Genomic DNA, 12,983 nt, shown 5'->3' on the forward strand with positions numbered 1-12,983 from the left:
CTGGGTGACAGAGCTACATGGCTGGGAGAAAATGAGCACTAGACAGTGCTACATTAGACAAAGTATGTAATTCTTGTTTCAGCAGCTGAACAGAGAAGGGCAAATTAAAATCCAAATGCATTTGATCACTTTCAACTATGGAAGTAAATGAGGCTTAGCACAGGATTACTTCCAAGAAGAGCTAATACAAATACGATGTCTGAAAGGATGTGCCCTTTCCTACTTCATTCCATGTTTAAATAATTCTAGTACTTACAATTGTTCTGCATGATTTTTGTGAATCTGTGCAATGAACTGAATATATTAGTTTTTAATTTCCTTTTTAAACAGTGAAAGAAGAGATTGCTTGTTTGTTAGACCAGTCATATAAAAATGTAAGGTAATTCCTCAATTTAATTAAATAATTCCTTATTTAATGTTACTGAATGTGCATCAGGGAAATACAATTGCCCCACAGCAATTCTCCACCATCAGGCCAGAACTCTGCACTTCTGTTTCTTGAGTTTTAAAGCTGCTTCAAAAAGTGGAGGAGATTATTTCCATCAATCAACTGCTCTTTACAGAGAAGAAAATAAAAATTCTGATTTAAGCACGTGCTAAACAATGGTGCATCCGTCATCCACTTTGCACTAAGAACAATATTAAAACACTATTTAAGATGTAGCTCAAGAAGTTTTTCAGGCCTCTGGGAAGGACATAAATTCTGTCTGTCTGCGCACCAACCCTTCAGTGCTGAGAAGGGCCACGTGTATATATGCTTCCTGTATAACTTACGCTGTCCAACCCCATCCTTTCATTTAGTCCAGTGAACCTTATTCAGCCAAAAATTCTGCAATAACATGGAATTATAGAAGTGAAGAAAAATGTATGTAAAAAAGTCTGGTGGCATCTATACACTAACAGCTGCAAAGATTCATTTTATTTCTTTTCCTAAGAACCCCAAATTCATCAGCAATACAGATTCTATACTTCAGAATAAACCTCTGGGCAAAACTATATAGAAACAGACAGAAGTAAAGCAAGATATCAAGTTTTGGAAGATCCAAATTCCAGAGCTCACAGGCTCAGTGACACCAACCAAAATCAAGTTGATAATGACTGCCACCAAGCCCATCTGAGACTGGCATGGAGTTTAGCTTTTTTCTTTCACTCAGGCAAAGACAGTTTTCTGAACCAAAGGTGATGGCATGAAGAATGACTGATATATTTACACTGTTACACAGGTTCACTGAACGTGATTCCTACAAATACTTCAAATGGAAACTTGCATTCAGGTCTTTCACTAAGAAAAGCACAAGCAAATCTCAACCAGAGAGCCCCTCTGTTCCCACAGTGTCTTTCCTCCAATTATCAAGGGTTTGCCTCGAGGGCAAATATGAATAAGATACACACAGATGATCAACACATACACCGTCTTCCCCTAGAAAAATTCCCACCCTAAATTTACAGCCCATTATAAAGCTTCAGATATGGAGAATACGAGGAAGTCTTACTCTCTTCTCTCACAAGTAGCAAGTTCATTGCCAGATCATCCAAAACTCCCAGCCATTGCACCCCAGTAGCTTGTTCTTTAGACAGAACCCTCCTCAACCTCTGCAGCTGAATTTCCTCAGCCTACCAAGCAGGAAATCTTTTTACTTCTCTACCTTACAAGCCTCTCATCTCCTAATAATCTAGGGCTGAAAAAGATAACTGTTCTGCTCATTAATCCTAGAACGACTATCAGAAGGATATATATATATATATATATATATATACCTTCTTGCAGTACTCAAAACAAATAACTAGATTTCATCAGGTTTTTTACTGTCTACTTAGTTGAATTCCACCCTATACGATTTTACAGAAGCTTCAACTCTTTCAAGAAATATTCACATTTGGTGCTATAAAAATTATTTGAGAACCTGGTTCAACATAAAGAATTAATGCTCATAATGCCTAGGGCAAGAAAGAGGTACCCACCTCTGTGGGAGGTACCCATCTCTGTGGATGACAATTCTAAAACTGGACAAATCCTACTCCATTGACTGCAACATGGATACAAGCAAATTTCTTATGAAGTGAGCATTTTTTTCTTTCAACTATGTGCAACAGTGTTAAAAAGCATTGCATGAATGTCTACAAAAAATTTCCACTGTAGTTTAAGCATGTATAATCAGTTTACCTTTCCTAACGATTACAAACCCACTCATTCCATGTCCTTCAAAGGCAGCTCAAAGAATAAAAATAACCCTTAAAATTCTTGGCTTAACTAATATATCCAATTAGCACTCCCAATAGATGCTTTTTTTCGCCACTATACACTTAGCCAAGAAGTTACTAGGATAATACATGGATTTACTTATTCAAAAGTAGGATTTATGTCTTCTATTTCTATCTGTGAATATATGAAATAATATATGGGATTTATTACAGTTGCTAAACATCACCGCAAATATGTCTGATTTCACAACATTTTGAAGTTCTAATGTTGTGTGCTTAATATTTTACACTCACATACCTGACAAACACAAGCCTACTTGTGTAACTAAAAAACACCTGAAGTTTGCATTGAGAGAAATGTTAAAGTGGCAAACTGCGTTAAGATCACAGATATCTCACATCAGTTGTACTTTTTATTTTAACTATAAATGTCACACTTCATCATGCAGCTGTCAGCTTCTTTTAACGTATTACATGCTATCATGTAAGCACAGAACTTGACATGATGTAACACAATTAAAATAAAAAACAAGTCAGCTTTGACACCACGTCACTTTTCAATTTGTTGCAAATTAAACAAATGAAAATCAAAAGTACAAAAGTAAAGGCTATTAAAAATGTTTGCAAAGAAAGACAACAGCAGTTATTATTTCCCCCCTAAATTCACACTTTTCTGTTTAGCTTACAAAAAAAAAAAAAAAAAAGAAAAAAAAGCATCAACAACTTTAGTTCAGCTAATTACAAATTGACACCAAAAGACATCTTGAGAAATGTCTTTAGTCTACAACATCTAGAAAGATTCTACTGTAATAAATACACTTCTCAGTGTCATTTCCTTACAAGCTGACATCCACGGAACTAAGCAATTATTTTTCCCTTTCTACACTATCCTATTTCAATTGATATCCACTCTGTGGTACTGCTGGGGCAGATTAAAAGAGCTGAGTGTTTTCAAACCAGATGCAATAACGTTCAAGTTATGCCTGAAGCAACCTCATAGTAATAATGGAGAAATGATGAATTCTAGATAATTAATACTGAAATCAATCATGTATTACAAATTTTGATTTCCATTTACTGTTTTTTGCCTTGCAACACAAAATAAAAGTGTCTGAACATTTCAGAAACTTCAGTAAAAAAGAAAACTGGCCATATTTGGTAAACTATTAATAATTAGACTTCCCCCTCTTGGTGTTTCTCTGTTCATTTACTCTAATACCACATTTGATATATCCTTAACAGAAAGAACTTCAGCCCATGGGAAACTTAGTGGCATCTGTCACAAACACATAAATGTCACATGCCTAATGTTTGCTCAGGCCATACCATGACACAAGCAAAATCTCTTTGGCCCAGGGACAAAATGATGAGGGTGGAACCAGTTTGTAGGCGGGAAGGAATGAGTCAAGCAGACTCTGCTCGACTCCCTGTCTTGGGAAGAGAAGGGCTGATGCAGAGGTTGGAAACAAAATCCTCACAAAAGCTTTCTCTTAAAACATCGAATTAACACAAATTCCCTTTTCCCTTTTGTGGAAATGAGAGGAAAGAGGAACATGGGAAATCCTGAAAGTTTTACCCTCAGATACCACATAACTTCAGAACTGTTTTCTGATGACCAATTTTGATGCATTCCTAAGAATTTCCAGGCCAGAAACTTGCTAAAGAAAGATTAAGAAAGTCATCATTTGGAGATTTATCTAAGATAGCTACTGCATTTAAGTGTGCTTTCTTGGACTGAGTAGGACAGCAAATTGAAGGAAAAGCAAGAAACGAGAAAGCTAGGATTGATAAAAACAAGCACAAGAAGAAACATGAACAAAAATATACATGTGAAGTAATACAAAATAACCTTACATGGTTCCCAATCAACAAACTCCACGACTAGTTCAGACAGTGGTGAAGTTGCTACGAATCTTTGAAAACCACTCCTTAATAAAAATCTGAAAACAGTAACACTGACACTTGTGTATTTCTAAGAAATTATACTGCATTATGCCTGAGTAATATTTGTGCTGAATGGTTTTAAAATATGAACTAAATAGTATTTCTTGCCTATTACATTCCTCTATATGAAACTCTGGAAAGTGGTCACAACAAAGGCAAAGAAACAGACACAATCATCCTTCAGGATGACAAAATCTTTCAAGTATCTGTTCTCTACTATCAAGTTTTTCTAGGCCATACCATGTTTAATTATTGTCAGAGATACTTGTTTACCTAAAAGGAAAAAGAAAAGAGAGGACTTGCTTTTGTGGACATGAACATGTGAAAGCTTATGCAATTCATTATCTATATTTAATCCCTCAAAATTCTCATTTACCATCCTGGTATGGGAATACATCCAAAGGTGCCTTAATATTACAGGCCTTGGTAGACAATGGTGTCACTGATTTGAACACCTAGGATTTGAGATGTGAAGTGATTTAAGAACTAAAGTTCAAAACAAAGCAGTTTTTTGTTTGTTTTTCTGTGTTGTTTTTAATTTTTTTAAAATAAACATGCCATTGATTGTTATTAAACATTATATTACAAGCAGTGCAGTCTGAGATTTGAGCATCACACCAGAACAGGCACAATACCTGCACTTCTTAAGTTAGGGTCAAGGTCTGGCATTTCCTTGGATGCTTCTGGACTTACGCTGTAGATAGATGCTCCTGCTTCATTGGCAATGCTGTAAAATAATACAGTAAATAATCAAATAACATGCAGCTGAAAACAACACACCTGAAAGATCTAACATTGACCTAATTTAACAAATTAATATATATTTTCTTAAAGCATCACAGTTTTAAAAAATTTTGAATGAACTGAATAGTTATAAAAGTAAGATAGTGTGAAGAAAAATGTCGCTATTTAAGCCAAATAAGCCTAACCTGCAACATTCGGTATTTTTCAGTTTTCTATTATAATTAGAAACATCTATAGTACTTTCATAACACAGAAAATGCACACAGTAAACAAGCGTTACCAGAAGTCAGCAGACAAACAGACTTTCAGAGACAAACAAGAAAATAAAAACCTACCTGATAATTTCTTTAAAAACACCTAGGATGAGAAGTTTAATATCTGTTCATAAAACATGTGAACCCAAGTCGTGTGTGTGCACACCCTGTCTACTAATAACTGCCTGACTTGCTCAGGACAAAGTCTCACCTCTGCACAGACCAAGTCGCTGAACTACAGTTTGCTCCTCAGTGAGCATTTAATTCCATCTTCTCCCCGGCTCCTCTCACTGTCATCCCAAAAGAAAACTGCAGACCAAAAGTCTTCAGCAGTCTCAGCTACAGTTAATGTATCTGCAGCACACCTCAGGCTCATTCAGGAATGATAAACTCAGTGATTCAAATTGCAGCATGCAATTAAAAAACCCTGGAGTGCTCAGTTCCATTCAAGAGAGAACTGTGCTCAAATATTCGCAGTCAAAGCTTATTTGTAGCAGGGAAATTTTGACACCACTGAATAAACAGCATATAACTCCACATAACTTCAACAGAACTCGAATTTCAGGTTTATAATTAAGACACAGTACAAGTTCTACACCGAGTTACTATCAGGTTGAGAACTGTTTTTACTTTTATTATTCCACCCATTATAACAACTTTATCATTGCCAGAAGGAAGGAAACCTCAACCCTTAAGCAGCCGACCTTTCAGTAAATTCATAACTTTGCTTTATAGTGTTTCATTTAAATGAGACTATAAACTTTTCTTTAAAGAATGTTTAGTACATCAAATCTACAATAAAGAAACTGAAACTTAGAAACCTCTTCCTTTAGAAAAAAAATGGAGAAGAGTAATGAGATAAGACACATTCCCATCAGTGTTACAAGCACATTAAACTTTAAATAATATAAAATGCAAAGATAAAAATGCTATACGTTTTTACTGCTGTTACATACTGGAATGCTGCATTATTTGCTATTCAATCTAAGCTGGATTTTTTGCCGACACGTCCGATTTTGTAGTTACTGGAACCTCAAAAAACATTCAACATGACAAACAGATTGGATCATTCAAAAACACAGAGAATAAAATCCCGTGCTCTTCGGCATTCCTGTAATTTCAGAATCTCCTGAACAACTGGTTTAACAGAGCAAAAATCTGCCTGAACCCTCTGGGCAACGGGCTGGACACAGCAAATAGAAGCAAAACTGTTTCTTCTAAGAAGATTCAGCACTAGGAGCATAACTACAATACAGATGCTGTTCAGAACACAGTTCTCCAACAGAAAGAACTGACAGCCACCAGCAAAACTAATTGCAGAACACAGTCACAGATCACAAAAACACAACTGCTGAAAAATGAAGATGTTGACAGAAGCCATAAACTGATTTTCCTGAGAAACTGGTAGTTTAAAGAACAACGCAACGGAATGTATTTCTTAACCTGTTCACACATTATAAAGGCAGCATCTGGCGAGTTCTCCCTTTCTTCGTAAAAGAGAAATTGCTTCCAAAAACCCACACACATTAGCACATACTTCCAACAGCTTTAACTAACCTCTCTTCAATCTTTTTATTCTAACAGTTCCAAAAGTCAACCTCTCAAGCAGCTTCTAAATTTAGTGTCTTTTCTACTGGTAATGCATTCTGATAAGTAACTGCTATTCATATTAATTAAATTTCACACTTTTAAAAATTATTATTATTAGTTACACAATACTGTACCATAAATTACATTACTGCACAGAATATTGCCTGATGCCCCTCAGTATTTTGTATTGTTGAAAGATCTTGAAAGATTTGGATGGGGATTTTAGGACACTTCACATTTTATTGATTCTCATTAATGCCGCATAAACAATGTTCAGAAATGAGGAATATGGTAACGCTCAGATTCCACAGTAGTAAAAGGAAATCACTGTGCCAAATTTTGAAGTAGGTAGAACAAGAGCTCCTTACTACAATAAGTAAATAAAATTAGAGTTCAGGATGGGAGAGAAAAACAGTCGAAAAGAGCACATTTCCTTTTCTCAAGTGCAAGAAAATTTATTCACTGGGCAAAAGGGTGGGTGGAAAGGAGAGGGGAAAGCCAAGGAAAACAAAACAAAACAAAACCCAAAAATATCTCAAGCAGGAAAACAACATACAAAAAACACTTTCAGAAGATGCATACATGGGATATTTGACAGCCACTCTGAGATGGCTTTGTATACACACGCAGCTATTCCACAAACTATTCAGTGGAGCAGATTTGAAATAGAAGGAGGAACAGTCCTGCACTGCTGCCCAAGGACAGCGAAATCCAGATGTTAAATACACCGAAGTCGTTACCCACAGTAAATGCACAGGGCCACAAATGCCAAAGAAACCATTCTCTGGGTCATGCAACCGTAGCAAAGCAAGATCCTACAGACATATTAGTGGCTGCTGAGAGGTTTTACTCACTGTTTTTAGCTACAGCGAGGTGGTTGCTAATGCGACACTGGCACACACAGCACTTGAGCGTGGAGCTTGGTCACAATAAAGGATTACAAACAAAACAGGTACGGGGATTCACATTTGCAGTTTTCCTGGATTTTATTATTTGACTGGATGGGAGTGCCACTTTGGCGCTGAGATAATCCAGGGGAGTGTTTTCTTTCTTATTTATTTAATAATTCAGTTCTATCTAGAACAATTTTACAGTAATTTAATGCTGCAAAATGCTCTGCTTTCAAAGAACATGTATTTTTAATGTCAGAGCACATTAAGCCAAAACCAAACCTGCTCAAATTAGTGGGCCACATAAATTTAATGTGCTCCACACAGTTCTTCACACACAAATTCCTTTTCATTTTTCTCCCTTATTTAAAGGATGCAATTTAACAAGAGCCAGAAGCACTCAGGATCCCACAGTAAGGGTTTGTTAAAAATGGCACCTAAAGTCTGTAGATAAATATGTATCAAAAAATAAGCATATATCTATATCTATTTTTTTTTTCCAAGCCAAATAATCTAATGAAAAACTACTTCCCCTTTCCAAGGAAAATTAAAAATGATAATACTAATTTCTTCTAACAAGCAAAATAACAGCAGTTAAAACAATATTAACAAAAGTCGTTTTGCTACTGAAAGTTATTGTGTGGCAGAAGAATAAGTGATCATAAAAGGCTAAGCTCATGATGCACTAATAGGCAAGTTTCATAGAGCTCTCTTTAAATGAAAAATAAGAAAAAAGGTGGTCTCCTCCACATATAATGCAATTCATTACTATTATTTTTAATAAAAGGAGTCAATAACAAAGCTGCTACACAATATTTCAATTTGGCCACGATCAAGTTGTTTTGTTAAATAGAAAGTAAATGTTTTGAGTATCGTGCTGGTCTCATTTATGTTCAGTTTCAGACATTTCATATATCACTAATGCAACGTAAAGTGTATTCCACTAGCACCACCTGGTGGTCCCTCAGCTTTATGCCAGAAACCACGCTAGCTGTATTCCAAATGCTTCAGGTACGCCTTCTAACGCACTAGAACAAATTATCTTCTCGCTGAGCCTAAATAAGAATTATACAGTTGATATGAAGAACCGTTCAAAATTTCTCTTAAAAAAATAAATAAAAACAAAGAAAGAAATCTAACAGCTAAAGTAAAAAAAAAAAAAAAAGTCCCAAGTTTTCTTGTTAGCTTATAAAAAGATCATCTGCATCAAAATACAACTGCCCTCACTATCAGCTACTAAGTATGACTGTGGTTAACTAACCTAACAAAACTTTAAACATTTTATCTAAGAAATCTATTCTTCATAAACCTGTGTCGACAAAACAAGAGGCTCAGATAGCGGGCAGGAGGGTCAAAAGATTACTGTGTTACTTCTCCAAATAACTGATTTAAGTATTACACAGGGCAGGAAGAAATACAAGGATCAAACATCTGCTAGAAAAGAATGCTACATTTCATATATGTAGAAGCCCACTATGCAAAATCAGTCACAGAATCAGAACAGACTCGCTTAAAAAGGACCGTAATGATCATCTAGTTTCAAAACCCCTGCTATGTGCAGGGTCATCAACCACCAGACCAGGCTGCCCAGATTCACATCCAGCCTAGACTCGAATGTCTCTGGGCATAAAGTATTACAGTGTTAGAAGAGCTCACAGAGACTGCCAATCAATCAGCTTAGGGGAGAGGAAAGACAAGTTTTGAAGAAGTCCCACCAAGGAGCTCCCAAGCACACAAGGTGCCTTCAGACAGCCCATCAGGTTAGGAGTGATAGAGACTGATACAGATCCTGCATTGTGGCTCAGCCACGGTTTGTAAGTTCCCACTGAAAATACAAAAGATGAAACTGCTTGCAGTCTTCCGAACTAACTACAACAAAAGTATTCTATATATGTTTCTATCCAAAGTGAAAGAACTTGCTCCATCTTTTGACAAGTTTACCAGAAACTGCAGCATGCAAAGAAGAAAGCAAATTCAATCTGACCAACTCAACCTTCTTGGAGTAAAAATTAAGCTGTTTCAAATCGACACAGTCATGCAGCAAATTCAAATACAGGACAATGATATGTCTTTCAGTCGCAAACCCTACTTTTCCAAAAGCTTTCTGACCTACAGCAGGGGCAATAATCAGCTGATAAACCAGCTTCTGAAGTGCCAGAATTTCAAGGCAGCCATCACCATATCAAGGTTAACATGACCAATTTTTCTCCTGTTCATATGTGGCACCAGGCATGTCAATGGCATTCTTAGTGAACAGCTTAGATGTTTAGAACCTATTGAGCACAACAATAAGTTCTTGTTTTAAATGAAGTTAAAAGGAATATAAGAAATCAAAGACAGTTTAATTACGCAGTCCGGCCACAGAGCAACAGTAAGATCTGAAAGAACAAGTGAAATGTGTGACAAATACTGGAAAGGTGGAATTATATTCAGAAACACAGTTACTGAAATCGTTATCTTCAAGTTTTACCTACTTCCTTGTAAGCTAGAAAATATTATCAAGTCCCATTTTACACTTTACTGCTTTGGAGTGGAGAAGAGGACAGCAAGTTGATTTTCTATATTCTGCATGTACTCAAAGAAAAAAAGCTACTTCAAACAAAAGAATGACTACACTGAGCCACAAAACGCAACTGCCTCTTCACGAGCACAAAACAGGTTTCAACAGTATGAGTGAAGCAATTGTGGCATGGGATTTTAAAGCTTCTTTAAAATAGTTATGACTTTAGAATATGCTGTCCCATTCTGTTAGCTTTCTGATTTAGATGAATGCAGAGAAACTGACTTATATGAAACATTTCACTGAGTAGAAGACTTGAAAATTTTCTTATCCTGATCTTTATCTACCATCATTCCTGTCTGTCCCCAAAATCCACTAATGAGAAATTTCTTGAGTTAAAAGAGTAGAACAATTGCTATGCTTTACTAGTGGAATAAAATAGGTTTTAGAATCCCTACAAGATGTAACAAAGACTTAACATGCTTTATTTTTTTTCCATATTAGCTGTAATTCTGTGAGCCCCTAAATCAAACAGAAACCACTTAGCGTGCTAAACTAATAAAATTAACTGTATAGTTATGGCCTGCAACCCTTAATTCATTTGTCTACAAACCATGCCCTCTGCACATCTCTGTGAAGGGAAGAATGATCAGATATCTGTCTTCATCTTGTCTGAAAACGATGACATTTTTCAGTAAGAAAAGGGTCCAAATGGCAGGTGTCAAAGAGCTTTAGCTTCACACGTGGTGCTAGGAGGCAGAAAAAACAACAGCAGCGTGTGGCCATGTCAGAGCTGTACAGAAGCTGCCGTACAAGTGCATATCTGAAAAGAGCAAACCTCATAGCCTGTTAAATCAATCTAGTGCCAGATGCTGTTATCAGAACAAAACTGGTGCTAAGGATTCATCCCCAGAAGAAATACATGTCCCATGCCCGTAGTGAAAAGTGAGCGACCTAGTGTGGCACATCTAGAGACTGAAAGTGACAGCTACCTGCGACTGCCCCCACCGTTCCTATTGACAGTTTCAGAAAACAGGTCCTGTCATTGCTCATAAAGCAGCTGGACTGGAAGCATCCTTCTGCTCCTGCAGAGAACTTTAAAATCCGAACTACATGTTCAAAATCTACTTCCAAAGTTAATCATCCAACTAAAAAGCAGTTGAGCCATTTACTTTTCCTATAGACACTGTAGTACAAGAGACAGAATCAACTACAGCTCCTCTCCCTGTTGTAGCAATGCTAATGGAAAAGAATCACCGCAGTGCTGATATTATAGAATGCTACACTATCTTAATGTAAGAGGAAAAGTTGAATTGAAAAAAGCACCTTTCCTGTGATTACAGTATGACAGCATTTAAGTCAATCTAGAGTAATTAACAGTAAATATTTTCACATCTCTTAAAAATCTTTCCCACTTATAGCTAATTAACATCAATATGAGAACAAAGGAAAGACAGTAAAAAAGGCTTCAGAATTGATAGGGGAAATGAAACTCAAATTAAAAAATAAAACAGACTTGAGACCTCGTTGTTCCTTATAAATACACCTGATAATTTCAAAATCACCCCTGCCAAAGCTCATTTAGTTTAACACAACCCAGTTATCCCAATGTCCTCATCAGAACAAACCCCAAGGATGTTAACTAACCTCATTTCACCCTCAGGGACTGGAGTTGGAACAAGGGAGCCAAAAACACAACTGATGTATGTAGGTACGGCTTCAAACAGAAGTCATGCAAAATGACTATGTTAGATACATTCATAGACTTTTAAAACAATATGGCCTAGATTGTCCAACAAAGATTACATCACTCCTCACAAAGCCTAGCAAAACCAAAGAGCAGAACAAGCCTTTTCAACCTTGTTCTCTCTTAGGTCCTGCAAGCCCAGCTGGGCCATGGTCTGCAGCAGCCCAGACGGAGCTTGAGGCACCGAAAAGGAGCCCACTGCCAGCACTGCCCTGCCAGCAGCCCCAGATCAGCTCAGCTGAGCGGAAAACCCTGCAGGAGCATGCAAGTAAAGCTGGTGGGTCATGCAGCCTGTCTGCAGCAGAGCAAGATCCTGCAGACGTAGGAGCCAGCCTGACTGCTCTGAGAAACAGCAAATGGTGCAAATCCTGGAATGCATCAGTTACATATTAATGCAGAATTATTCAAGTGGCAGCATTATAAAAGTCACAAATAACTACAGTCTAAGGGAACAAACAAAAGGATGAATCATTCAATTTAAAATTTGATTTCTGCCAATAAAGAAGTAACTATAAACTTAGTATTATTTATATTTTGAGATATCATCAATGTTTTCTAATTGGGAAAATTGATGTCTACCTGATTTCTTAAATTATGTTTCTCTGCTGCATGCACACACTGTCGCATCCACAGCATTATTCTATTACAGGACACCAGACATTCGAGACACAGATGATCTTTGAAGGAAGTTCCATTAGTTTCTCTTGGTTGCTCATTTGCCAGAGACTCTACAGAGCGTACTAACATAGTCCTATACAAAGTGTATCAAGAAGGGTTATACGCTACCTGTTGGAAATTATCTAGGAAGGCTACAAGAAGACAGGCTACTGTCTTGGTTGCTACACTTACCATCAGGAAACATTTTTACCTGGAAAACGGGCAACAGGGAGGTAAGTGTTGAGACAAATGTCCTGTTACCCAGATGGAAGGCTGGAACTTCAGGTGATGTTAACTCTCTACCCAGAGTAAAGACAAGACCACAGCATATGGGGAAAATGTCTCTCAGAGGGCTTGTACCACTAGCAACTCCCATTCTCTTCATTACTCATTTAAAGTCCTTTAGAGGAAGCCCAGTACAAGTTCTGGTACAACCAGTACCTGGATTGACACAG

The 12,983-nt window shown here is 37.0% G+C and overlaps 1 protein-coding gene across 8 annotated transcripts in view; it reads right to left on the reverse strand.

The window, feature by feature from the left end:
- The window catches only part of SRBD1 (S1 RNA binding domain 1), a 114,478-nt gene that overhangs the window by 53,104 nt on the left and 48,391 nt on the right, over positions 1 to 12,983 (reverse strand). For all 8 annotated transcript variants that reach the window (XM_085543114.1, XM_085543116.1, XM_015857535.3 and 5 more), the window contains one exon: positions 4,782 to 4,873. In XM_085543114.1, the coding sequence (XP_085399240.1) occupies positions 4,782 to 4,873 (92 nt within the window). The remainder of the gene's footprint in view (positions 1 to 4,781; positions 4,874 to 12,983) is intronic.

Source organism: Coturnix japonica, chromosome 3 (assembly GCF_054131305.1).
Source record: "Coturnix japonica strain WE chromosome 3, WE-NBRP24, whole genome shotgun sequence".
Taxonomy (NCBI): Eukaryota; Metazoa; Chordata; class Aves; order Galliformes; family Phasianidae; genus Coturnix; species Coturnix japonica.